The sequence below is a fragment of the Corapipo altera genome, unplaced genomic scaffold (assembly GCF_003945725.1).
Source record: "Corapipo altera isolate COAL_440 unplaced genomic scaffold, ASM394572v1 107b, whole genome shotgun sequence".
NCBI lineage: Eukaryota > Metazoa > Chordata > Aves > Passeriformes > Pipridae > Corapipo > Corapipo altera.
The window spans coordinates 2,804,687-2,830,337 of NW_020884951.1; the positions used below are offsets into that span (position 1 = coordinate 2,804,687).

A 25,651-nucleotide genomic window follows, 5' to 3' on the forward strand; every position below is an offset into this window, starting at 1 on the left:
ATGTCGGGCCGAGCGGAGCCGAGCTGGCGCCGCGGGCGGCTGGGCTCGGCCCTGGCCCCCGGCCGCAGGCGGCTGAAGCCGCTGCGCACGGTGGTGGCGTGGAGGGGCCGGGCCGAGTGGGACCAGGTGATGGTGGGGCTGTACTGCGGGGACAGCCGGCTGCAGCAGGACGCGCTGGACCGGGTGTCGGCCTGGAAGAGCCGGTACGGGCCGCGCGGCGCGGGCGGGGAGCGCGATGCGGACCTCGGGGTTCCAGCCTCTGTCCCCGGAGCGGCTCCTTTGACCTTTCTGTCCCAGGCTCTCGCGGTCCTGGGCCCAGGGGACGCCGGGTACGCGGGCGCAGCTCCCCCAGGGGCAGCTCCGCGGCCGCGGCAGTGTGTGCAGACCGGGTAGGCGGCCCCATCTTGCAGGGCATCTTCGTTGTGGGAGGCTCCGGGCACGTAGCTCCTTGCAGACGCACAGTGATCCCGTGGAGAGCAGGGGACGTAGAAGACCTACGTGCCTGCAGCTTCACGGGCTGGTTTCTCGGGGCAGTGAGCATACAAGGCCAACATATCTTACTCTGTGTTGCCTCTGCCGCATCCATACGGAAGACCTGCCCAGATAAGCCATCTTCTGTATGTGCGTAGCATATCAGTAAGTCCTCATTTAACATGTGCTTAGGAGTAGCCATGTAATCACTGTTCCAGATAGAAGCCTTCTGGAAAGAGTCTTTGATGCTGTCTCTACATACTGTTTCTCAGGCTGTTATGTACCACAGAGCACAAAAACTACCTGGAAAGCTGCCTTTTTTGCAGGGTGACTGTATTTGTGTGACTGCTCACCTGGTTTTCCTTTATCTCCAGTTATGGTCAAAAAATGCCTCTTGCAGTGGATTGCACTGCAGAACTGATTCGTTGCAAGGTCCTGGATTCATCTGGCAGATTGAAGTCACACGAGCTCATCCTCTCTTATGGGCTGGCTCTTGTAAGGTAAGGGCTCTGAAGGCCTGTGTGCTTTGTGACAAAGTCCCGGGCAGATGTCCTTATTCAGCTAAGTTCACTGTGCATTTCTGGGACCACAACATGTGGGGAATTTGTCTCCGGGGTTCCAAGTTTCTCTGCAGCTTTTGATAGTAATTTTCTTTTCTGTAACGTTCATGCAGGTTTGTCAACTTGATCACAGAAAGGAAACAGAAGATGGCCAGCATTCCTCTGAGACAATTAGCCAGAGAGGTAGATATTTAATAAGAGTTGCTTGATAATTTATGTCTCCACAGAAAGCATATGCATTATCTATTAACAACACTGGGTGGAGGGAGTTGTGGGATGTCATTCTTTTGTAACCAAACTAATGGATATAGGTGCCAGTTCTTTCCAACTGCAAAGTTTTAAGAGGCTTGCTGCAACTGTATCTAAATTTTTGTTCCTTAAAGTCAGATTAAGACTAAAAAAAGCTGATGATCATTAAAGCTTTTTGAATCACATGTGGTCAAAGCCTTGATTTACATGTGTATAGTCCCACTTGACATACTGCCCTTAGCTACTGAGATCCAGGAAAAGAGCTAAATCTGTAGTTTATAAATTCTAGTCTTTGACAAGCAAGGCTATACATAAAAAACACTTAATCACATTTACAGGCATTTTCATCTTGTGTCTCTGCCTTCAGGTGAGCTTGTCCACTTCTGTGTCCAGGAGGGAAGGTTCAAGCTGCAATTGTAATAGCAGGACCAACTTAAGTAGTTTTATTGCCAGCTGTACCGAACACCATATCTGGGGCTGAACAAGTTTTGATAGTGAAGGACAGACATCATTTGAGCTCTTCTATATATGCAGCATTGTCTGGGCCCCTGTGTGAGAATGATGAATTGATTTCTGGTTTTTTTCACCGATTTTTAAGAAAGATTCTACTTCTCATCTTTTAAAACTGAGCAAACTTAAAAACAGAGGTTTTGCATAGTTAAAGGTAGTTGTCCTTAGGAAAGTTGCCAAAAATTGTGTACGACTTAGTATGTGGATTTCATTATTATGTATGATATGATTTGTATTTTTGGTATACAGTTAGCCAGAATGTCTCATCTATTCAAATATAATTTAACTGCTTCTCAGTATCTTATTAAATTACACGCAGCACCTCTGTCTAAAAAGAAATCTGTTGCAAGTAACGCCAAAGAACTTAAAATCCCAAGGCCACAGGAGGAGTGGGATCAGGGAGTTGGGGGATCTTGGCCCACCCTTGAAGTGGGAAACTGAGTAACTACAGTGCAAGAGTGACCTAGGTATAGGCTCAGCTTTGCGGGGCTGCGGGCCGCTGTGGCATGATGCAGTGAAAATGTGGGGTGACATCCACTGGCTGTTCTTCCAGGTGGATATCCCCATCTGGGTTGTGGACCTGCGTCACGAGCTGACCCACGGGAAGCTGCCGCGGCTGGCCCTGTGCCGCAAGGGTGAGTGCTGCCAGGGGGGTGGCACTGGCAGGGCTGGAAACACCAGTGCCATAGGCCCTAAGAGGAGCATCCCTCCCTCCAGTGTGGGGGGCTGCAGGGCATGCAGTGGGCTTGTCAGACACGGGGAGGGTTTGCCACTGCCCTGCGGGGGTAGCTGAACTGTGTCTGGTGGCTCCAGGCTGTGGTGCATCACAGGGAAGATGTTCAGAGGCTGCCCCCCATTCCCGAAAAAATACTGGAAAAAACAGTTTGGTACTCTGGCTTTTTTACAGCACAGGAAGTTCATATCAAGGAAATAGGTAAAACCTTTTCCTGCTGGTTTAGAGGTAACCTAAGACTCTTTAAAAAAATCCCATTTAGGGAGAAAAGCAGTATGTACTGCAAGCCTGAATGAATGACCAGCTCCTGGCATTTGAAGGGATTCTTGGGAATTTTGGGTTAAGCACTGATGAGCCAGTTAAATAACCTTCACCAGGGTCCTTAGATTGAGGTGGATGCAGAAACTGCAATGGAAGTCAAGGCATTTTCTTTCTATCTAATGTATGCCTTGTGTGCTCTCTGCACACAAAAAAATTATGTTATTGTTGTAGACACTATGTTGACCATGGTGATACTGAAGTACTGGCTCATTTTCTCATTAGAATGCCACTGCTGGGATTTAGTTTCTGGTTAAATTTGACGTAGCTTGAGCTAGGTGCAGCACTATAGTAGTGGCCAGTCTTTTTTGTTGCCAAAAAGAAGGTGGATGGATGTTACCAGGCTTGTGATACTGGATTGTGGGGGATTTTTGTGGTTCCTTTTTGGGGGGAGGGAGGTTGGTTTTGTGTTTGGGTTTTTTTGGTGGGGTTTTTTGGGGGGTTTTTTTGGTTGGTTTGTTTTTTTTTAATTTACTCACCTTTTCATTAATGGAGTTCTATGTGTTTTCTGGATTCGTAACTGTTTAATAGCATTTCTTTTCATAATACGAGTTAGAAATGTGCCACCTATATTATTTCTTTTCAGTAACGAGTCCTCACTGAGAAGGTAATGTTTTCTGTTCTTTTTTAGGTTGTGATGTTGTGCTGGACTGGCTACGAAAGACATATTGGAGCCGTCAGCTGGGCAATAACTTGTGTGAAGAAAGTGAGGATGAGGATGAGGAAGAGGAGGAAGCAAACACAGAGTTGGGCAATGATACGTGGGAGATTCAAACCCCCCAGCATGAGGCCTGTCAGAAACACAAAGAATTCCACGGTAGATGTCCCTATAACAATGGCAGATGAAAGGATTAGATGTGCTAGTTTAAACATGTCATCTTCTAGCATAAAGATATAGCTTCAACTCAGGTTTTAGGATTCCTCTGCAGCTTGGTGGATTCTTGAGATTGACTGACTGGTTTGGTATTAGCTCACCAAATTTGTAGCATAAAATCCTTTACTTCTATTGAATATGCAGTATCATAATCAGTAGCAACTGCTCTACTGGGATGAAAGCATTGTAAAAATTAGTTGTAGCGTCTTGATAGACACAGTTTTGGTCTTGAGGCCACTACTGACAAAGAAGGCTATAGTCCTTTTATGGCTCTCAAAACTTTGTAGATTCTAACTTGAGAAAGAGCAAGATAGAAGCGATTTAACCAGTTTCAAAATATTTTGCATGTGGACAGAAAAATCATTAACTGCTGATAGTATTGAAAAAAAAATAAAATCACAGGTAACCCAGCCTGGGCATAATCTGAGATACTATGTGCAGAACAATGGGAAATCTTTGGTAAACTGTTCCAGTGGTTGCTTTTTCATCACTAGAAGTCTTTGAACCCAAAATAAAGGACTTTTCTCAAAGTGGATTTCTAGTTTGAATGACTAAGTGGAGGAAGTGAGAGTTCAGCTTAGATGTCTGGTCTGCAAGTTTTAGGCATGTGAAGTGTCAAACAGTACCTCAAACAGTAAAACAAATTAGTCATAATTTTTCTCTAACAAAACATGGCAGGCTTATGGGGGGTAACCTGCCCAACCCACTATAGCAGCCCAGTCCAAGGCTCAGAGAGTGCAAAAATGCTGAAGTGATGCTTAGTACTCCCTAGAAGGTCACACTAAGTGACTAATGATTCAGGCTTTAGGACCTACGGATTTGTTTCAAGTCTTTTCTAGATTCCTCCCTTACAGACTCTATATACGTAGAGTTGCCGTGATCCAGAAAATTTTAGCTAATTTTCGAGTTTAAGACAGCATTTATTAGAACAATCCAAACCTAGAGGCAGTACTAAACTTTGGAATAGAGCAGCTCTTAACATTTTTCTTGTTAAAGTGTTTTTCTGGTCTTCTGTGTTCATGTTGAATGAGATCCAAGCATGAGCTGTTCCTTCTTCTCCCTGGCTACCCTAAACGAAAAAAAACATACCACCCCCAGTTGACAAAAGAGAGAATCACAGGATAATATAGTAGATTCTGTGATCTGTATGTCCATATTAACGGAATGGGAACGGTATATCAGTCCTACAATTCAGATGCATTTGAAGTTTTATATGGCTGATACTGTGTGATGGACACCCTCTTAGCAGGCAGCAGTGACAGCTGAATGGTGAAATATTTTGGAAGATGTTGCTATTTCAGGTATAGTAAAAGTGGTCCACAGATAAAAGACATTTCATGCAGGTGGTAAATTAAAGTTCAGTAAAGTCCAATAAGGACACAGTTAGTTTGTAAATAGCCGTAGTGCCGTTGCAATAGATGCAGAATCCAAGTATAAGAAATACAAATATGCATCAGAACATAAACTGCATATAGGAACAATTTCTTCCTAAACTGATCTATTTAAGGATTTTTTTGAGCTGTCTGCATTTATCCAACTTACCTGTCTTTGACCACTGTTAGTGGTAAAATATGGAATTTGTGGTTCAACCCCACCTGAGAAAATTTATGTTGCTGGAAAAGTCTGGGAGTTTTGTGAGTCTTTAGTGTGTTGTCTGAATCAGAATTTCTGTGTAATTTGATGCCTTCCTTGAGTGTATATTCAGTAAAACTAAACAGCTTGCTTAGAGACAAAATTCCCTTACATAGCTGATCTCCTGTTTAAACTACATATTTATGTTTATTTCTAGAAAAAGTCAGAGATATTCTGATATCTTACAAGAATGAGCAGTTTCGGGTAAGTTTACTCTGATTATCAGCACTTTTGTTACTTCTCATTTCCTGCTTGGGGCAATACATCTTCTGTGTTAGTTCCTTGTTCGGATATCACTACTAGTGTTGTCACACATGGCTTGCCAAAGGAAAGCTCTACAGAGAACAAGCAATTCGAGCTGTGATAGTTTCTAATATGAACACTTTGTTCAGGTTTATAAAGGAGATACGTACTTATTGGAGATCCCAAGTCTTCCATGTCCCAGTGGATAGTGCTCAGTTTGTTTTCATTCATCCTAAAATCTCTGGAAATTTAGACCCGTCATTCGGAAGTCATTAGTCCATATTTTCTATCATCCATTGTATCTATTTGCAGTGACCCAGTGGCTGAGGTGCTGCAATTTATATTTGTGAATAATGTGGCCCAGAAATCTTTCTTTCCTCAGCTTCTCCTTCGTACTAATGGGTTAGTTCTCGAGATGTGGTAAGAGCTGGGTTACAGACCCTCTCAGCAGTCTTTGGATATGACCTGTTGTTACTGGGGAGCTGTTCTCACTTTTATGTTGATTAATATCATTCAAGGCTTAAGGAGAAAGTGTGCTGACATTCCGGTGAAGTGTAAGACTTAAATCTGCAATGAGAGGTAGTGTCAGGAATTTTATTGAAGATGAACATCCAGTTTCCTTCATTGTCTTGATTTTGGACTATGTAATATGATTTTCCTTTGTTCATCCTTCCTTTTCTGTATTTGTTACTGGCTTATTTTGTATGTTTTGCATTGCATGGTAAAGGAGGCACATTGATTATGTGTGGTCAGTGACCTCTTAACATACTGACAGAACAGAGGGAAGTACTTCAAATTGATTAGGAAAATGCAACTTCAAAATTTAAACTGGTCACAGTTGAATGGAGGAAAGGAGCAGTGAATCAATTTTTAAAAAGTAATTGCAAACCTTTGTTTTAAAGTTCAGGTGAAATGCCTTATCCCATAGAAATTGAACAAATAAAGGCTGATGAGTAAACTGTTAGATGCCTCAATTTAATTGAATGCTGCACACAGTGCTTATGAAACCTGTCTGTTCACCCTGCAAGGCTGCCTTTCTTGTTGAATGGTTGCAAGTGCTGCACTTCTAAGTCTGTCAATTGTAACACAATACTGTGGAATTGTGAAAAACGAATGCTCTGTAGATACATATGTTGTCAGTATAGCTTCTTTTGATATGCAGTTTTTGCCACTGAGGTTCACTGAATAAGGGTGGGCAAAGGATTTGCCAAGACCTATCTATGTCAAGGAGTGTTAACCCTTATGGCTGATACCTGCAAGTGCTTAACTGAAGTTTATCTTGAATAAAAAAAGTAGTACTATCTTTCTGTTTTAATAACTGTTTTCAGTAATTTTAAGAACTGTAAGTTGGTCTTTTGTTGGCATCTGGAACTCTGTTCTGTACAACAGTAGACCTCTAATTTAAAACTGATTATGGCTCATAAAATCTTAGAAACTTAGAAATGGATTGAAAAAAAATTACATGTGCTTTTTCTTTTGCCCTTTTAGTGTTCAGATGATTTGGTGCATCCAAATAATTTCTTAACCACAACAGCAACTGAATGTTCCAAATATCGAATAAATACTACTTGAAGCTTTTCTAGGCCAGTATTTAAAAAATCACCTTGCATTTGCACAGAAAGAGTAGTACAGTATCTTTGCTGGTTTCCCTGCATAAATGTATAGTGATTGTCTGATCTTTTTCATGTAGGAAGGAGAATCACTTATACCTAAGTCATCTTTATAGCAGTGTAACTGTAGAGTCTCTGATTCAGATACTTCTCTAACTATTTTATTAACTACTTTTTAAACTTAAAAACATGTATGATTCTGTAGGGTGTAAACTAGGCTAAAATATAGTTCTGTCACAGGGGCTGTGTACTTGATTGTCTGATTGTTCATATGAGTGGGCTGGAGGTTCTTTAGTCACTTTAGGTCATGTCTTTATACTGGATTTATCATCTGAAGTATCTTTTGCATTTAGTGGTAGCTTTGCATATGTAGAAAAGCTAATCACAGTCCTGAAAATGGCACCTTGGTTTTTCAGTCTCATTTTACATTTCATTCCTGTTTGGCAGGCAAAATAATTTCTTCTTTTCTCTCAGTAGTTATTCCCTTCCAGGAAAGAATCGACTAGATACTTGTTGGTGATGTAATGGGGTTTATGCTGATATTTTGTAGAAGGTCTTGATGGTAGAACTGCTTCTTGGGTAGCTTGTGAGCATAAGTAGAAGGCATGTCTTACCTTGCTGAGCAGACTCAGACAAGGTATATATCAAATGAAGAAACCACTAACTTTCAGAGGACTACTGACCTTAGATATTCCCTCTTTCATTCTTGGTATAATCTGGCTTTTATTTTGATCTACTGTGTGCATAATGTTATTGGCAAAACCTTGTCCTGAGTAGTCAACCTAATCCCCATGTCACATGCTGAGTTAATGATTCAGAATGGGTCTGTCCTGGTTGGTGCTGAAGTCAGGGAGAACAAGGTTTAGAACCAGAATGAAGATGCCAGGACTGTGACTCCTTGATACTCCTGTCTTTTTAATTCAGGCCTTTTCCAAGTATGACATGTCTTATATTAATTTTTACTATAACTCTAGGAAGAGGAGCTTTTGTGAATTTTTTCGAGTGCTGTTGATGACATACACATGGCATGTGCATCTTCCCTTCAGAGCAATGTCTTTATGTTTGCCACTGGGGCATATTTTCTGTTAATGCTTGAATTCTTCCTTCACTCAGGTTATGCAGACTATGCAGTCTGCTTCAAAGTCTCGAGAACTGTGGTCTGATTCCTCTTCAGAAATGGATTGGATTTTGGCTCAGATCAAAGACCTGATGCAGGAAAACAGGTACATCTCTAATAAATAACTGAGGTGAAAGGTACAGTCCAGAATTCAGCCTGTAGCCCTGTTGCACTACCTTTTCACAGTGTTCTTCACCTGATAGTGGAGAAAGCAAGTAGTAGATTTCCTCAACATCTTTGAGGACTGAGTTGTTAATCTGTGTTAATGAGTAATGTTCCCTGTGCCAGCTGGTCTCCAAGGTGTTGTCCCAGACTTAGCTGTGCTGGCCCCAAGGCATGTCAGCATCTTCAGTTTCTTCAAAAGCTTTCCCAACAACCTTGTTTAGACTTCGATTTCACAGTAACCTTTAGAATTCTTCAAAATTGCAGGGCAATACTTGGCATTTTCTATACTTTCTATCTTTCTATGAGTAGAGAGCCTCTAGGACGCAGTGTCTTGAGACTTTATTATCACCATACAAATTTGCATGAAGATCTTGAACCACTTTGAGAATTCTAATCAGTATAACTGTAGAGAGGAGAAAGTATCATGTTATAGATAAGAGCTATAACTCCTGATGTTTCATATATAAATATATATGCCCTACCAGATGCTGATTAGTTCAAGAGGTTATCAGATGTGCCAGAATAAAACCCTGGATTGCCCATCAGTTGCTGGGCATGGAATAATGAGCAGGAAGGCATGAAGATTTTGTAATGAGAAGCAGAACTTGCTAAACATGGGGCTTCTGTATCACTTTAACTGTCTCTAAATAACTGGACGGTACAGGTTAAAGAAAGCCATTGTACCTGCCTGTGATTCTGATACTCACTCCCTAAGCATTCTCTGTCAGCTGCTGTCAGAACATGAAGGGACCACATGCAGCTGCCTATATACCAATATATATGTGTAAAATATATATTTATTTATATATATTTTACCTATATATATTAGATATAATTAGATGTTTGAACCTGGCATCATCTACATGGTAGAGAGGAAACAGACTGCCACAGTACAACACAAGGGTAGTGAAAGGTTCAAATGAGAAAAAGAGAATTCTTCTTCTGTGAAATGTGTTTTTAGGAAATGTTGAGGCAATGTAATGCATTTGGAAACAGGTAAAAGATCAGAGACAGGCCCTTTCCTTTAGGAAACTGAAGTAGTGAGGATCTCAAGATAATAACGTATTTGGGGTCTTTCTAGTACTGCCTTTTTGGCATGCTCTCCTGTTAGTTTATGTCTGTGCAAAACTTAAGTTTTTGTAACAGAATTATATAATCAAAACAAGTACTTAATTTGTAAATACTGTGGATTTGATTTGCTTACCGTCCACGAATTCTGCAAATCATGCTTGTGGTATCCCATGAAAGTGTGTTAAATCACATTTTAACAGTTCTTTGCCATCATCTTTGTGCGAACAACGTGTTACGTCGGCTCTTGCTGTTTGTCCCATGCAGCTGCACAAAGTATATTGAACCCCGATTATGTGAGTGTCCAGAGGAGATGCTGCTTCCAAAATTAAAGCAGTTTAAAAACTTCGTCATCTATTTGGGAAAGTCCTGGAACTAGATGGCACATCTCAGGGGCCTGGTTTCATTTCAGGCCTTCACTGTCAGTTTTCTGAGAGCTTTATTTGGAATTCCAGTCAGTCACTTAGGTAAGGGTATAAAACTAAACTGCCAGGTGTGGCCTAAAGAAACTGCAAAGATGGGGCAAGAATCTCTGAAAAACGGCATTACCAGACCTTTTGTTTGAACAAAAAATTCTGATGATTACCTCTTAGATAATCTGTCATCTCTTAAGCATTAGTTATCAAAGCAGTAATGCTTTAATAAGAAGTTGGTCTTCACTGTATTGTGCTACATTGAATAAGGGTTTTTTGGTAGCTTCCTTAAGCACAGGCTTCAAATGAGACAAAGAAAACAGGGAGGACGAAGCTGTTTTCTGTGACTATAAAAATGTATTTTTTTTCTGTCTTGTGGATTTTGTTTCTGTTAGCTGCTTCCTGGTTCCCTGAGTGAGTCCTAATGATCAGGCAACTTCATTAAAATAGCTGCTCTGATGCATGGGGAAATCTTTAACTGAGAGCCACCAAGGATGGCTCACAGCTCACAACCTGCAAAACTAGCAAGAGCCAAACCCTTCAGTAGTGATGCTGCTGCAGAGAGATTTTACAATTGCGTTTAACAGCCTTATGTGTTCACTGTTCAGAGAGAAATTTTGGCAGGAATGTTTGTATTTATATATATGCATGCATGTGCGTGTGTGTGTGTGTGTATTATTTCCAGTAAGTACTCATTCCACAGGTCCTCGGGCCAAACTTGTGGAAAGGAAATATTGCATGTTTTTGCATCAGAACAGCTTTGACAGGGAGTTTCCCACCTTAGTCCTTTTACTTTACAGGCTCTCTCTTCACTGTTGCTCCTTTGAGTGGCGTTAGCTCCAGAAAACCCCAGAAACTGGGTGTCAGGCTACATACAGCTAGTTTAGTACTTTGCTGTGTTTTGTGGAGGTCTGTAACTGTTTATTCCCTCAGTCACATGGAGGCTTCCCCAGTTCTTTGTGCTTCTCCAGTGGCCTCTGTGAGAATCTAGTTTCCTGAAGGACTGACTTTCCTGAAGTACTTTCCTTCTCCAGGCTGAAGGCAGAGTTGTTTCTGCAGTCTCCTATGTGTTTTTGAAGATGCATAAAGGTGCTTAAAGAACTCAGCTTCTTACTTTCCTTGAAGAGAAAAATTTTGGTTGTTCACTTATAGAAAACAGACCACATGAGAGGGAGGGAGGAAGGCTGGGATGGAATGCATTGGCAGGTTGTGACTTCATTAGGTTTGGAAACTTGTGTTCTGAGTTTACAAATTATATTTTAATATATCAAGTGGCCTGTGAAAGTGCTTTTTTAATTTAGAATGCCTGTGTAATGGAGTAAAGCCTTTCATTTATAGATGTAGCCTGTAATTTGGATTCTGCAGAGGGCAGAAGATTCTTTTAGACCTGAAGGAAAATGAGCTAACTGCAAAGGATACTCTGCTGCCTACTTCAGAGAACTGCCCAAGTGGACCTTGTGATGACCAGATGATCTTAAATGGTTCTCTGCTGAAGTTGCCATCTACCAGAAGATGTCCTTAATAGTTGGTGATGCATGTAGGAGTAATGGTAATGATACTGGAACAGTTTCCAGAGAGGAGAAGGATCGAAACTGGATTTTGTTTTTAGAAACAAATTACGTTCTACCACTTGCCTTCTCATCTCCCACCACATCATCTACTTATGACAAAGTGATCTAGCATGTGTGTGTGTGTTGTTTCTATATGCTGAGCTCTTCAGCTGCTGTTTGTATTTATAAAAATGCAGCATTGTATCTAAGTCATGTCTGGATGTTTAGAGTTGGAAGTCACTCCTGTTGGGGAAGACAAATTTTCTCATCTATTATCAAAATATGCCACATTTGACATGGGTGCTACCATTCCAAATCTTTGCACGGGTATAGAAGCTCATGGATAGAAATGTGAACAGAAGAATTCAAGAGAATCATACTGGATATTGGGGTAGTTGTGGAAATTTTATTTCTGTCCCTTTTGCTGTATCTAATTTTCAAGAGTCAATCAGTGCAGCCTACCTGTGTCGGTACCCTCCGTCTTCACTTTCATTAAGCCAGCCTAATAGGAGATGGAGTGATCCTGGAGCCGTGAGCATTCAGTGCTGTCAGACTGTCATTCAGGATAGTTATAAGGGCAGGAGACATCCGAAAAAGAGCTGCAGGGAAGAGCAGTTCTGACCTTATCTGCTGAGCAGCTGCGCACACTGTGTGGTGTGACTTGTGCCAGCAAGTCAGCAGGGTTGGCTTTCCCCTGAGATTTAACGTAGCGCTGTGAGTCAGAGGTTCTCTGATCTTGGCTGACTGGCTGGCAGCAGAGTTGGATTGTACCCCATAGGTATTTCAGTATAAGTGTTCCTTTTGAAATACCAGGATACTTGTAACTCAAGTATAAATGTTTCCTTCAAGGTTCCGGTCCTATTCCAGTTTGTACAACTGCACATTTCCTCCAAGTCAAATAAGATATATCCAACCCAAAACTGGCATATGGTTTTAGTGCCTTGCAAAATTTTCTGTTCCCTCCTAATTAATTGTTCCAGGTATTTGGCTCTCGGACTTGTTTCAGAAGTGGTGCAAGCCATGTTTTGATTTGTAAAGGAGTAAGTGTTATTAATAAGTCTCTCTGATTGCTCTAGGGAATCAGTGGCTGAAGCTCTTCTCAGTGATGGCTTTCTCATCCCAAAGATGGATTGTCTGAAGTTGCTAAATATCAAGTATGAAGGTTAGTATTTTGGGCACCATGCAACTAAGAAGTGCACAGTTAGTGTTCTGATCAAGTCTGTTCTTTTTTTCCCATTATGTTGAAATCTGTAATTCTCTGCATATTTTTCGTACATCTAGGTCCTCAAACATCATTTGCCCTGTTCTCCAGACCCCTCTATGTCCATGCTTAGCTAATGTTTTTGCATAAATCTCTTAGTATGGAAGGCTAACTCTTCAGCACTGAATGCCCAGCCAAAATAACTTTCAAAGCCTGCATCTCTACCCTTTTATGCAATAGTTGCTGATTTCACGAACTCCCACTAATTTCATCTACATTGAAAATTTGAAGCAAATCAAAATGAATGGGTTTTTTTGAGCCTCATTCACCAGTTGCATCTTAGCTCCAAACTGCTGCCCATATGTATGGAGTTGCATGGATTTTCTGCAAGAGAATTAGATACCTAGAGGGAGTGAAAATTAATACATTCTGTATTTCACAGCCAAAGAACTTTCCAAGAAAGATCCTCAAATTTCTGTGACTATATTACAGTAGTAAAAATTGAGGAGCTTTTTTATTCTGTGTTGCTTTGCTCAATGTATCTTCTCTTTGCAGTATATTTTTAGACAGAATAGGACTTAATTATGTGTGAAATAAACTGAAACGGAAAAGGGATTAGCAAAGCAGGTAGATTTTCCTGTGCTAATAATTTCCTTGTGCTAATTATCAATTTGTTGCTTATTTCATTTCCCTAGCATAAGAAAAATGATAGATTCAATGAGGATCCCAAAAATACACCGGAACCCATGATCCTAGAACAGACGACTTCAGTTTGGTGCAAGTGTCACACCCACGATTCACAAAAAATTACAAAACACTAATTTGTAGCTTCTCTCTTTTTTTTTTAATTCTTATTGCAGCAAATAAAGAGGTATGGCAGTTCAAAATTCCTCAGACCTTTTACTGCTTTTGGCAACCTTTGCTGACAGGCCTTCTTTCACGAAGTTTTACACAGATCTTAATAGAGAAAATGTTTATGGAGCTGAAGGAATGTTCTGACTCTTCAGAAATCAGGCATCAGTTCTTGATCAGCTGGATTTCTGAGTTGCTGACTGGCATTGCCAAAGTAAACACTGGTGAGTGTGTCTGGAATTTTTGTGTTTAAAGAAATATAAGAGTCTCCTCTGTAATGGTGTGAAAACGGGGAGTGGTGGGAACTTTAGACAGAAAGTGTAGTAACCTAATTAGTACATTTTGTCTTATGAACATAGAGATTTTATTGGTGCATTTCTTAGACTTTTCAACCTGCAGCTTATGCATTTCATGTATTTCTTAGTAAAAAATTTAAATTGTTATTAATAACTTCACTGCAGCTTCCTCAAGATAGGAAAAGCCAGTCTCTCATATGAAAGATCAGGCTGTTTTTTCCAGATATCAGTACTTGTAGGAAATAACAGTAGCAGGTAACAAATAAAGATGTTACATGCAATCTGTTCCCTGTTCCCAGTTCTTTTCTCCCTTGACAGAAGCCTGCCTTTACAAGATACTAAACAGTGTTGCTGTCCTTTATTGATCCTATTACAGGACCTCTGTGCCTTCTAAACTTACGCAAAAGTAATAAGAAGTATTTTGTTTTCAGTTCCCGACTCCTTAGAGCTGTTAAAATTTGCAAACTGTATGTTTCATTCCAGAGACAGGCAGCCTTAATTATTCAGTGTCAGAGGTATTCTGTGAACAGGACTTCTATACTGTGGCCTAGTGTAATCCTTGCGATTTCCAGCTGGTTAATTTTACTGCCTCTTCTGTCTTCTCCTGGTCAGGCTCAGACTGCACAAAGATTTTGCCAGTATCTCAGGTAGTCATGGGTTAATATTTCGTGGTTTCACTCAGCGCTGAGCATGCATCTGTTATGTACCCAGACCCCTGAACGGTGCTCATTCACAGCTGTTAACTCTACTCACTGCAGAGCTGCCTGGAACAGTGCTGGGTCCCAGATGCAGTATGCTGCATTTACTTGGGATAATACTGTTCAAACACATGGCTTTCCTGTCTGGGGTGACATGCACAGGGCCAGCTTGGAAAGGTCTGCACCTCGTTGTGGTTAGGTCTTGTGGAGCCAACCTGCTTGTCAGTGCATTGTCACGTCCCTTATGACAACTTTGATGTGTTTGGTCAGTATATTGAGTCATGGACATGGATTGAAATGCCAGCTTATTTGAGGATGTGTTCCAGTAAAAATGCAGAGGGATGAAGGGCATATTTTTGAGTTTTGAGCACCTCATCATTTTTGTTATCTTCTTTGAAGGGAAGAAAAGACAGCACTGTAACAAACAGGTGTCGGTGAAGGAGCTGTTCCTCCATAAAGTTCCTTTGCAGTGGATAAGACTGACTGACAGTTGCTTGGAAGCTCCCTGCTGGGCAACCCCACATCTTCTTCAGCTGTAAGTTCGATCCTGTGCCCTAGAAAAGGGATAGGAAACAGTGCTCTGTAACAGCTTTGGTTCCCTAGTGATGCACTGAGTTATAGCTGTGTTCCCTTCCCTTCCTTTGCCTCTAGTAGGAATTGTGACATGTGCATATAAAGCTGTGCTTGTTGCTACTCATCTCACTGATTCCACAAAGAGAAGGAAGAGAATTTAAAGGATTGCACCTTCAAAATGAAAACAGAGGTTATCTGGGGAGGTACTGAAGAAGCAACCTGGTCAGAAGAAAAGTGACTTGGTAGAGGTGTGACTGCTTATAGAGGTGATACCACCTGTGGTAAATTTGTAACTTTTACACATGAAAACAGCAAAGCAGGAATTCAGTTAGAAGTATCCCAAAGTCCTTAATTTTAATCACAAAGAGAGAGTATTACAGCATCCACGGATCGGGGAATAATCAGAATTAGCCTGTTAGAGAAGCTATATGAGCCAGCTGTCCTGGAGGAAACAAACACTTAAAAGCAGAAAAGACTCCAGATGAAAGTTTATCAAGCCTTGTAAGACTTTTCTATTGCGCTTTTTCCTTTTTAGGATCCTCACAATCATGAGACCTCGCTTGTCACGTACTTCTCGGAAGAACCTTCTCTATCTTGCTTCCATTTACACAGAAGGAGGTGCCCCTTTGTCCAGTCCAGGCGTCTCTTCAAACAGCAGTGAACATCCAGTTTACACTATAGAGAGCTTACAGTGGAGAGTCAGGCAGGAAAATCAGGTCAAAAATCAAGGGCAGACTGTAGAGAAAGAAGATGATGTGCTGGAGAGAGATGATGGTGTAGAGGAAGCGGAGGAGGAGGAAGAAGAGATGGTAACTGAAACAAATCTTCTGGAAGGACTGGCTCATCCTGGTAACATGGCAGCTGTTGCTGAGAGAAGAGCAGCACTGCAAGGGTCCGCCTGGCAGATCACTGCAGGTAAAGAGTGACTCTCTAAGACTTGGACAGTCTTCACCACTGACAAATGTTAATTGAAATGCAAAGACATTGCAGCCTTTTGGGCCTGGCCATAATTGAAGTGTGCTTCAAAATCATCTAAATGCCAAATTACTGAAAAATGTGTTTTTTTCAAGTCTTCCATTTATGTGCAGGAGTCATTTCTCTTAAGCTCTTAAAGCACCATGAGTGTGTTTTCCAGGAGCATGTTGTTACCGTCTCATTGATTTCTTTTGTTTGGCTTTTTACAAACTGTTTAAAATTTCAGTGTATCCAGCTGATGGGGCAGAATATGTGCCAACTGTGAATGGCAAAGAAATATGGATGTTTCTTAGTTTTGTGTTTGTGAGACTTGTAGGTATTTGAAAGCACAGTTTGGCTGTGAACCTAAGGTCCATGCTTCAGGAAAATGGCTGTTATGACATGGTGGCAAACAAAAGAAAGGAGCAAGGCAAGTTTTTAGAAGGAATAAAGAGTGTATCCAGTGCTTTGTTATCTGTGCTGCAGTAGGTGTACTTTCTCATTGGGGTTGGAGGCTTCTGTAGCTTAAGAATTTTGAATGAGTGATTTATGGAGGGACTTGAATGCAGAAGGAGGAAGTTGGTGGAGTGGAGTCAGAATCAAAATTATACTTAAAGGAAGAAAAGCAGGCATTAGAAGATAGTGAACTCTTGTACCCAATTCACTGGGAAATTTTCTCAAGTCAAAAAAACCCCAGAGATTTTAGTTATATGAACAACTTGTTAGAGCTGTATTTTTTGAGAACAAAAGCAAAATTGTCCTCTGCTTCTGTGACTTTGGTTCAGATCAAGCACAGCTTTTACTGAAGGAACACACATTGTGTCCTGAACTACCTGACTTTTTGGTGAAGATTCTGTTTGTGAAGTTGTTTTTATATAAACTTAATTTGTTTATATAAACTTCAGGGTTTTTTATATAAACTTAATATTCCACAAATAACATCTGTGTAGTTACCATCCTTAAACAATTTGATACTATAGGCAGTAGGTGTATAGCAACCCGTGACATCATGTGGCATATCAACTATTTACTGGGTTGTTCCCCAAAGAAAGGGTTTAGCCTGTTCAATATCTATAATGGTAGTTTGCCTTATAGCTGCATTGGATGTCACCACATACTGTCTCTGACCCTCTTTCAACTATAAAATTATAACACTTAGAAAGCACTATCCCATCTCAAGAGGTTTTTGTTCTATTAAATGCCCAAGAATGGTATAAAATAAAAACCCAAATAAATCTGCTGGTTCTTCTAGGGCAATGCTTGGGATTTTGAGCAGATACTGAGTGTACAAAATTAACCAATTTCAGTCAAAAAGAAGGAAATGAGCAAGTTGTATGTGGTTAACAGGTGTCTCAAATAGTCTGTGAGATTATTGCTGGCTTTCTGGAGTGGAGTCCCTTCTTGAAGCGTCTCTCTGCTGGTCTTCGCTGAGCTGCGAGTAAATGTTCCAAAAATAAGTGTTCTGGTATCAAGACAGCACATAGGCTTAAAAATCTTATTTTCAAAACAATGACACATGATAATTTATATCTGTAATTTCTTAGATGTGAAATAAGGATGAAATTTAAAGAGGGATTTCCCTTTTAGGAACTGTCTTTGAAATTTTGGCCCCACAGTATAAAGGAACAGGCTTACTGATGTTATGAGATGTGATCAGTGGTTTTCCATTGTGCAATTTCTAGCCCCCACTGGAAGTCAAATTTAGCAAATGTGAAGTTGTGGAGAAGAAACAGCCATAGGTGCTATATTTTCAAGACTCTGTCATATTCTTTTTCTTTGCCATCTTATCCCAGCCCACCTGTTTGTCCAGAGTTGCTTAACTGGTTATTTAGGCTTCCCCACCCTTATGCTGCCCTATACTCTTCTACTGTTGTGGCTTCACTTCTTCTTTAGTCACTATTGGCACTGTAGCTGTGCTGCTGTTCATCTCAGGGAGTTGCTAAGGAGCTGATGCTTAGTCTCACTGGAGAAATGAGCTACTGGATGCAAAGATACTGCTTTGCATGTGTACAAATGGCTTCTTCATATGTGTACAAATGGCTTTTTCCATTTACAGAATTATGCAGAGCAATTTCTTAAAATTATCATAGGTAAGTCAATGTGTATGTTTCAAACAAAAGTGTTCTTAGAAGAGGAAGGTAATGTGAAGGGTTGCTCCAGAATACTGTGGGGTTTCTTTTAGTGGACATTGTTTCCCAGTGGCTTAGATGAGTTGCACTGTGTAGACTGCATGATAATGTTCCATGACTCGAGATATGTCCCTGCTGTTACATTCTACAGTGACTTTCTTCGGAAGAGATGGTAAGGTTAGAAATAAAATCAGTTACAACTGTAGTTCAGACTTATTTTTGCTGCACACCTGAGATTGTTCATTTTTGCTGAATGGCTGAGTTGCATGGGGCAGTATTTGTGGACTTGGTGGGGGAATCTTGTTTCTGAAAATCTCTCTGGGAAGGTCAGACTCCTTGTTTTTGTACTGTTTTTACCTAGATGAAGTACAATGGAAAGACTTTCCTCTTGGGAAACTCCCAGGTCAGACAGATGACCCTGATGGTCTCATGTTGAATAATTATTCTATGATGTCCCTGCTTGATCAGCCAGTGAGAGATGAGTGGAAGACTCTCCATACAAAGTGAGTAATGGTGTCCTGAACCATGAAATGCGTTTATCTCTCTGTGCCTTGCACTATATATACCATGTGAAAAATTAAGGCTGGGATTTCCTTTTTACTTCTGTTTAACTAAATAGTTTGACCTGTTGTCATGGTTTGACATGACACCATGACACCTATCTAATATCTCCTACTGTCTCTAAAACCCACTAACCGTGCTTCTTTCTTTCAAGTAATGTGTGTGTTTGGAAGGACCTTTGCAATGCTGGTGTAAGAGCATAACAGTCTGTGCTGTGCATAACAGTCTGTTCTTCAGACTGTGCTGACAGCTTTCACTGTTGTCTGATGCTTTTAGTAAGACACAGTCTGCTGATCCCTTAGAGTAACTAGTCTGGAAGGGCAGAATTTTTAAATAAAGCTACTGAGAGCTGGTGCAGAATCTGCCTGGTGATACACTGGGATGAATAATTTTTATGAGAGTGACTGACCTCACAGTTAAAGCATTCAAGACTAAAAGCCTTGGAAGTCACTTAGCCTTCCCCAGTGTCAGTTTTCCTAGACTAGCTGATCTTGTGTTGGAAGGAGGAGTCATTCTGAAATGCACAGTGGTTTGCAGAAGCACTTTGAGGTGCATTAGTGGGAAAGCATGAAGATGAGGTGATAGTTACCCACAGAAAATGGTTGACTGCAATTACTTTTGTAATACCTGAGGAAAGAATTGGCTGTACATCACTGGGGTGGTGAGTATGCTGAGAGTTTCACATCAGTGAATGCAAACATGTCTCTTTTCTGTATGCTTGAAATGGAAAGCGAACTACACTTCCTGAGTAAGCTCTCTGACACTGCAGTCCCAGTAATTCATCCTATGGTTAACCCAGCGTGAAACAAACTCTCTTCTTACCCTCACCCACCACAACAGGAAACTCTCCCCGCTTATTTGTACTGCATTAGTCTGACAGTGTGTTTGCATAATGGATAAAATCAGACAGAAGTTATTGCTACCTGTGTATTGCTGTGACAACTCACCAGTGTCATGGGAAGTTACTTCATGAAGCCCTAATCTCACTTTTTGAAGATGAAAGAACATACTCAAAAATTACCTCTTTGCATTTGTCTCCTTCATCTTTTCCTGTCATTAAGTCTGAGAGGTACTATTTATAATGGCTCCTGTTCTTATTCCTTTCTTTTGTTTTGCACTCCTTGTGTCTTTCAAACTATCTGAGACTTAAATGCAGTGGCACAATTAGTAGTCAAAAATGTGATTTCCATGGTATCCTTTGAGGAAACCATCTTATAATATTGCTATCTTCACTCCTCCTGCCCTTTTTTTAAAGGAAACCACTGCAAGGATTATGAAATACTGCTATTTAGCAGTTACTAGCACAGCCTCAGCAGGCTTGAACACTTAAGTTTCTGTTAACTGGGGCTCCTCAGCCATAGTATGTTGGCAGTGCCCAGTGACCTTTTCAGAGCTGTAGGTACTAATTTAGAGCTGCAGATCTGATCTCAGTAAAGAAACACAAGAGAAAAAAAGTCTTTAATTGTCTTTCCATTAAACTGCAGAGTTCTCATAGGTTAGCAAGTATAATGCCTTCCTTTCACCTCTGTGACTGAGAGTTTTTTCTAGGACTGCCAGTAAACCATTTTGGCAAGTGGGTCACAAGCAACAAATGAAAGAAAGTCAAAGACTTTGACTTTCTTCTGACTCTGAGAGACTCTTTCTGTCAAAAGCAAACTCAGTCTCTTGTGTTGGCTCATCAGATAGTGCCCTTATCAGTGGCACTGTGTTCCTTTGGAGGACGATGCCTGGACTGCATTTTGAAATATGATTTAGTCGTGGTGAGAACTGATAGTATATTGATTGCAGGTTAAAGAGCTGTGAGCCAGATACATAGATTTCAGTGCTTTATGTTGCAGACTCTGAACAAAGCCAGCAGGCTTTGCTTTCCCCTCTGCCCCAGCAACCACTTTCCATGTGGCCTAAGATGCAGACAGGAGCAATTGCAAAAACTTCCTCTACATTTAGCCAAGGAGGGGGTTTTCTTTTTCTCCTCATGTGCTGCTTCCAGTTGGCTGTTTTTTGAACAGTGTAATATGTCATGCAGCTCATAGTACTAGGAAATACCCATGTAGAAAATGAAAAAGCACATATCAGGCCAAAGGCAACATGTCTCTGCTTCTCTTTGTGTGAGGAAAGGAGCAGACAGTTTGTTACACTCAGGTAACAGCCTGGCGAGATACCAAGGAAAAAAGCTCAGAAAGAAACATGAGGAAAACCTGTTGTTACCACAAATAGAAAGGAGCAGAACCTGATTTATTCCTGTAGCTGTGCCTGGAAACAATCCAGGTTTCATCAGGAGTGTTATAACAGCAGCTTGTTCATTATTCTTATTTCCCTTGCATAGCAGCTTCTCAATTTGCCAAAGGACATGTGGCATCAGAAAAGTGGACTGACTGGAGAAGAGGAGGCTCAGGGGAGACCTCCTCACTCTCTACAGCTCCCTGAAAGGAGGGTGTAGCCAGGTGGGGGGTCAGGCTCTTCTCCCAGGAACCAGCAGTAGGACAAGAGGGCTGGGTCTTCAGTTGTGCCAGGGGAGGTTTAGGTTGGATAATAGGAAGGAATCAGCCATTGGAATGGGCTGCCCAAGGGCTCCAGGGAGCCACCATCCCTGGAGGTGTTGAAGGTGAGAGTGGATGTGGCATCAGTGCCACAGTCTGAGAACCACGGCAGGGTTGGATCAAGGGTTGGACTTGATGATCTCGGAGGTCTTTTCCAACCCTGCTGATTCTTTGATTCTGTGACTTGCCCGAGGCAGAAGGGAGCAGATTTTCTGGACTACTCATGTATTTTTCTATGTAGAAACTTTGTCCTCTGTCTTGTAGCTACATGAGTTTTTTGCTTCCCCATTAAAGGTGTTTGTATGGCCTGTTCCAGAAGGGGTGTTTGCTATTTACTTCCTCTTTGATACTACCCTCTAACTTCTCTGTCTGCAGAGAGCTGTTCTGCCAGACTCCTGAAGGAGTACCGAAGTATGGTATGAGAGATTGTGAAAAGCTGATGTTTTTCTTTGGGAATATCGCTAAGGTGCTTGGAAGAAGCACCTGCAGGATAGGCAGTGGGACATGCCCTTTCTAAAAGCCGTGGCCTTTGTCTTTCTGTCTGGCTCCAAAGCAAAGCAAAGCAAGGTAATGAACTGCAAAGGGATTTCCTGGAGCATGGAGTTTGACATTAATTTGGGAAAAAGGGCTTTGACCAAGTCATGTGACAGAAGCAGAATCTCTTGTTGCAGCCCTAATTCACTGGGTCCACAGATGAGAATGGACACCTGGTGATCTTATGATGCATTTAGTCTATGTTGTTTCACATCTGCCTGAATTCTGCCTGCCTTGTTTGAGGTCTGTGCTTCTTACTAAATAATTCCTATTAATCTGTAGCAAAACTTGATTGTATACTAGGAAAAAGAGGTTTCAGATACAATCTCCCTTCATTTTTAAAGATAAACTCAGTCTTGAAAGACAATTAACAGCCCATCCCAACTGCCGTTTGACTTCTTTTCTGCTTTTGTTGTTGTATCTGGAGGTTCAAAATATTGGAGAATATGCTTCCCCTATGCTGAAAGTAACAGCCTAGCTATCCACAATGTTTTCCCCTCCTGAATAAGTAATTTTTTGTTCTTTCCTTGCCACTTAACACAGTTTGACCTCTTGAGGAACCCTTTGCAGAGTTTTCTCTGGTTTACCATCAGATCTTCCCAAAGACGAGCATGCTGTTGCCAAAACAGAACAGCTCGAATCTCAGAGAAGCAAAATAGTTCAAAAAGAGCAGAATCCAGCCAAAACTGTATTTAGCTGTCTTTGCAGATAGATATGCTATTGGAAAAAACAGGCCAAAACTGAGCCCAGGATTTGAGGTAAGGCCTCACCAGTGCTGAGTACAGGGGGCCAGTCACTGCCCTGCTCCTGCTGGCCACACTATTCCTGATACAGGTCAGGTGCCATTGGCCTTCTGCCCACCTGGGCACACACTGGCTCATGGTCAGCCACTGTCACCAGCATGCCTAGGGCCTTTTCCACAGGGCTGCTTTCCAGCCTCTCTGCCCCAGCCTGGAGCATTCCTGGGTTGTGATTCAGGGGCATGTCAGTGTCCCCAGAGTCCCTGTCTAGGAATGACAGCAAGTCTGTGAAGGTGAGGAATATGCATCAAAACACAGAAAAAATTAACCCATTAGCAGGCTGAATTCAGGATAGTGTCCAACAGCAAGAGGAAGACCATCAGGTCATTACAGTGAGAACTGTGGTGTTTCTGTTGTTGGCTTTGTCTGCAGGGCTTCTGGCAGTGTTTCTTCTGAACAGGGACTGAGAGGTGTTTGATCTTAAAGGAAAAATAGTTTCTGAGGAGCTCTGAAAAGGAGCCTCTCCTATAGCCAGTTATTCTAGTACTGAGCATCTGGAAAAGGCTTAGAGTTTTTTGGTGAATAGCTTGAAGTTGCTGTGTAAATAAAACATCTCAGTATTTTTGCAGGAATTTTTTCTGCCTTCAGAACTCTTTGGTTTTAACATGAGACAATTTCCTGAGATGCTTGGATACTTTGAAAAAGCTTACAGTTCCTTCTTCCCTGGCTCCAAAACATTGTGTTTATTGGTGGTTTTTCTGGTGTGTGCTGTGCACATGTGTTGTCTAAGTTCATGTTTAGTGTTGCTGAGGCAACCTCTGAAGCTTTGAACCTGTCATCCTTAGGCAAATGTTTTGTTTTTGTGATAAGTGTATGTGCTTTTTGTTAGCTCCCAGTGCTCAGTTTACCTGACAGTAGTAGCAAATTTGGCAAGTAATGACCACTAGGAGCGTTTTCTGAGGGTGCAGGTGCTGACATGCCATTGCTTTAGGGATTGCATACTTGAAAATCTCTGTAAATGCAGTGGTTCCCACAACTTCATTCTAAAGCCATAGGAATGGGTAGTATTTGTGTGCAGGATAGGCACTGTAACATTTGTAACTTGTGATGACTGTTCTTATGTTAATTGTTTGCTGTGTTAGCATTTCACCTGATGAGCTGCAAAGGACAGATGAAGGTTCAAATGAAAATTGTTCTCTGGTTATTTCTGCAGTCATGTGTCCCTCAGAACTGTCAGTAACTGGTAATCTTACTTTTGGTTTGTGCCTTGGTACCTTTGGTGTTTCGGGACTGCTGCCTCTCTTGAACAGACTGATGAAAAACTAAGGACATTCCAGCAGCTAAAAGCTAAAAAAGAAAAATGATGTTGTGGAAATAACGTGCTATCAAAATTAACTTCGGTGATGTGAACTTCTAAAGCAGCTCAGTGCTTATGTGCTTTATTTCTCTTCCTCACAGCTCTGCAGAATTGAAAATTCATGGGACAGGAGGATTGTTATGGACCCAGAATGACTTCCATAAAATAAAAAGTGGCCTTCAACTTTTCTGAGACAGCATTGGAGTGCTCTGTGACTTTCAGTATTGCACAAGTTAAGCGGGATAGAAGAACTAGTGATGGTGGTGGGGAAATAATTTGTTGTTGTTGTGATTTACTGATTTTTACCATATAAAATCAGTGTTTTATAAAGGTGGTTTAAGTTCCATGTATAGTAACCATTGTCTTGCTTAACCACTGTCATGAACCTTTAACTCTAGCTGATGTTTGCCAAATACAGTTAAGAGTAGTTTGGAATCCCTCAAGGTTCCTTAATTTTTTCATAGTTAATAAATGCAACTGACTTTGAAGACAAACCTTCCTCATGGTTCCTGTTTCTCCATTCTCACTCAGGTATTCTAGAAAGTGTCCTCTGGTCCTCATTAGCCAGACTGTTGAGCTGATATTGTCCTGTAGGAGTGATTCTGCCAAGATAAGATTATGCTACCGTTTTCACCTAGCTGGGATTTCACACAGAGCTTCAGGGATCAGTCCCAGCTGTAGCACGGCTGAATGCACTGCAGTGCACAAATACCTTCCAAATGTTTTTGTCACCGTTTTTCTCAAGTGATGATCTTGAGGCCATTACTGTCTCTTTTTCAATGAAGTTTTTTGCTTGATGTTAGTTTTGTTCACAATTTTGCTAAGGTTCATAACCAATACTGTGGTCTCTGCTGAGAGCTGGTATGATTACTGCAGAAATGGACCTGAGTGCCCTGTTGAAAAGTTACTGAGAAAAATGGCTTCCAGATAGTTTTTCGTAAATTCAGTTTTCTTTACCTGTATTACAGGTTCTCAAAACTTGGAGGCTTGTGCAATTACACGTAAAAAACCCCAGGAGTTTAAGTATGTATTTATTGCAGGACTCCTCAATAAGGTTTTGTTAGAGTGCATCTGCTAGAGGGTAATACAGAGGCTTTCTTGGAGTCAGTCTAATAATTTGATGGTTTACAAACTAATCAGAAAGAGGACCATGTTAGTAGAAAGAGAGAAAGGACACACAGCTTTAGCAGTACTTTGCATAGGACTGAAATGCATGTTTAGAACAGCAAATTCATGGATGCGCTTTGGGCTGCTCTCAAGTAAAGGCTTAGCTAGATATCCATAATGTATTATTTCTTTATTCTTTCTTTTCTTATTTTTTTTTATCCTGTTCTACTGGAGTTCCTTGTTACCAGACAGCCAAAAGTTATTTACAATGGAAGATACACTGCACATTTCCTTCTTTAAAAGCAAACAGTGCCAATGCAGAAGGAAACAAACTTCTGAGGGATTTTTCATGTAAGCCTTTCCCCTTTCTCCTTTTAGCCAACAGTTACTCAAACTTATTTAGGAAATTCTGAGTGAAGGGGATTTGTTCTTTTATTACTGCATTTCAAAGAGTATGAAATTACTTAAAATATTGTATTCTGTATTGCAAACAAGCATACAATTCAAAAAGGAATGTGTGGTGCTGGCAAATACTGTACCGTATGTTAACTTTTTCCCCCTTTGGTAGAGGTTCACTTGGTGTGTGTCGGCCACTA

The 25,651-nt window shown here is 41.1% G+C and overlaps 1 protein-coding gene across 3 annotated transcripts; it reads left to right on the forward strand.

The window, feature by feature from the left end:
- LAS1L (LAS1 like, ribosome biogenesis factor) lies at nt 1–25,352 on the forward strand. Of its 3 annotated transcripts, XM_027663208.1 has the most exons (13): nt 1–203; nt 846–971; nt 1,145–1,214; nt 2,344–2,425; nt 3,473–3,658; nt 5,505–5,551; nt 8,314–8,423; nt 12,590–12,675; nt 13,575–13,790; nt 14,960–15,095; nt 15,669–16,048; nt 18,578–18,719; nt 24,050–25,352. In XM_027663208.1, the coding sequence occupies exons 1-13, from the start codon at nt 1–3 to the stop codon at nt 24,138–24,140; spliced, it is 1,875 nt and encodes a 624-aa protein (XP_027519009.1). In that variant the 3' UTR covers nt 24,141–25,352. The 3 variants fall into 3 exon arrangements, 2 of the variants coding, with proteins under 2 accessions (XP_027519009.1, XP_027519010.1); XR_003530866.1 differs by lacking the exons at nt 15,669–16,048; nt 18,578–18,719; nt 24,050–25,352 and having other exon boundaries at nt 13,575–13,585; nt 13,660–13,790; nt 14,960–15,074; XM_027663209.1 differs by lacking the exons at nt 14,960–15,095; nt 15,669–16,048; nt 18,578–18,719; nt 24,050–25,352 and having other exon boundaries at nt 13,575–13,585; nt 13,660–13,791.
- The last annotated feature ends 299 nt before the right edge of the window (nt 25,353–25,651 follow it).

What these genes read in the sequence shown, in the direction of transcription:
- LAS1L (XM_027663208.1), top strand. Translation starts at nt 1, where the DNA reads ATGTCGGGCCGAGCGGAGCCGAGCTGGCGCCGCGGGCGGCTGGGCTCG. An exon ending in GACCTGATGCAGGAAAACAG is followed by an intron (nt 8,424 to 12,589) that starts GTACATCTCTAA and finishes TGATTGCTCTAG; the next exon opens with GGAATCAGTGGCTGAAGCTC. An exon ending in GCTAAATATCAAGTATGAAG is followed by an intron (nt 12,676 to 13,574) that starts GTTAGTATTTTG and finishes TTCTTATTGCAG; the next exon opens with CAAATAAAGAGGTATGGCAG.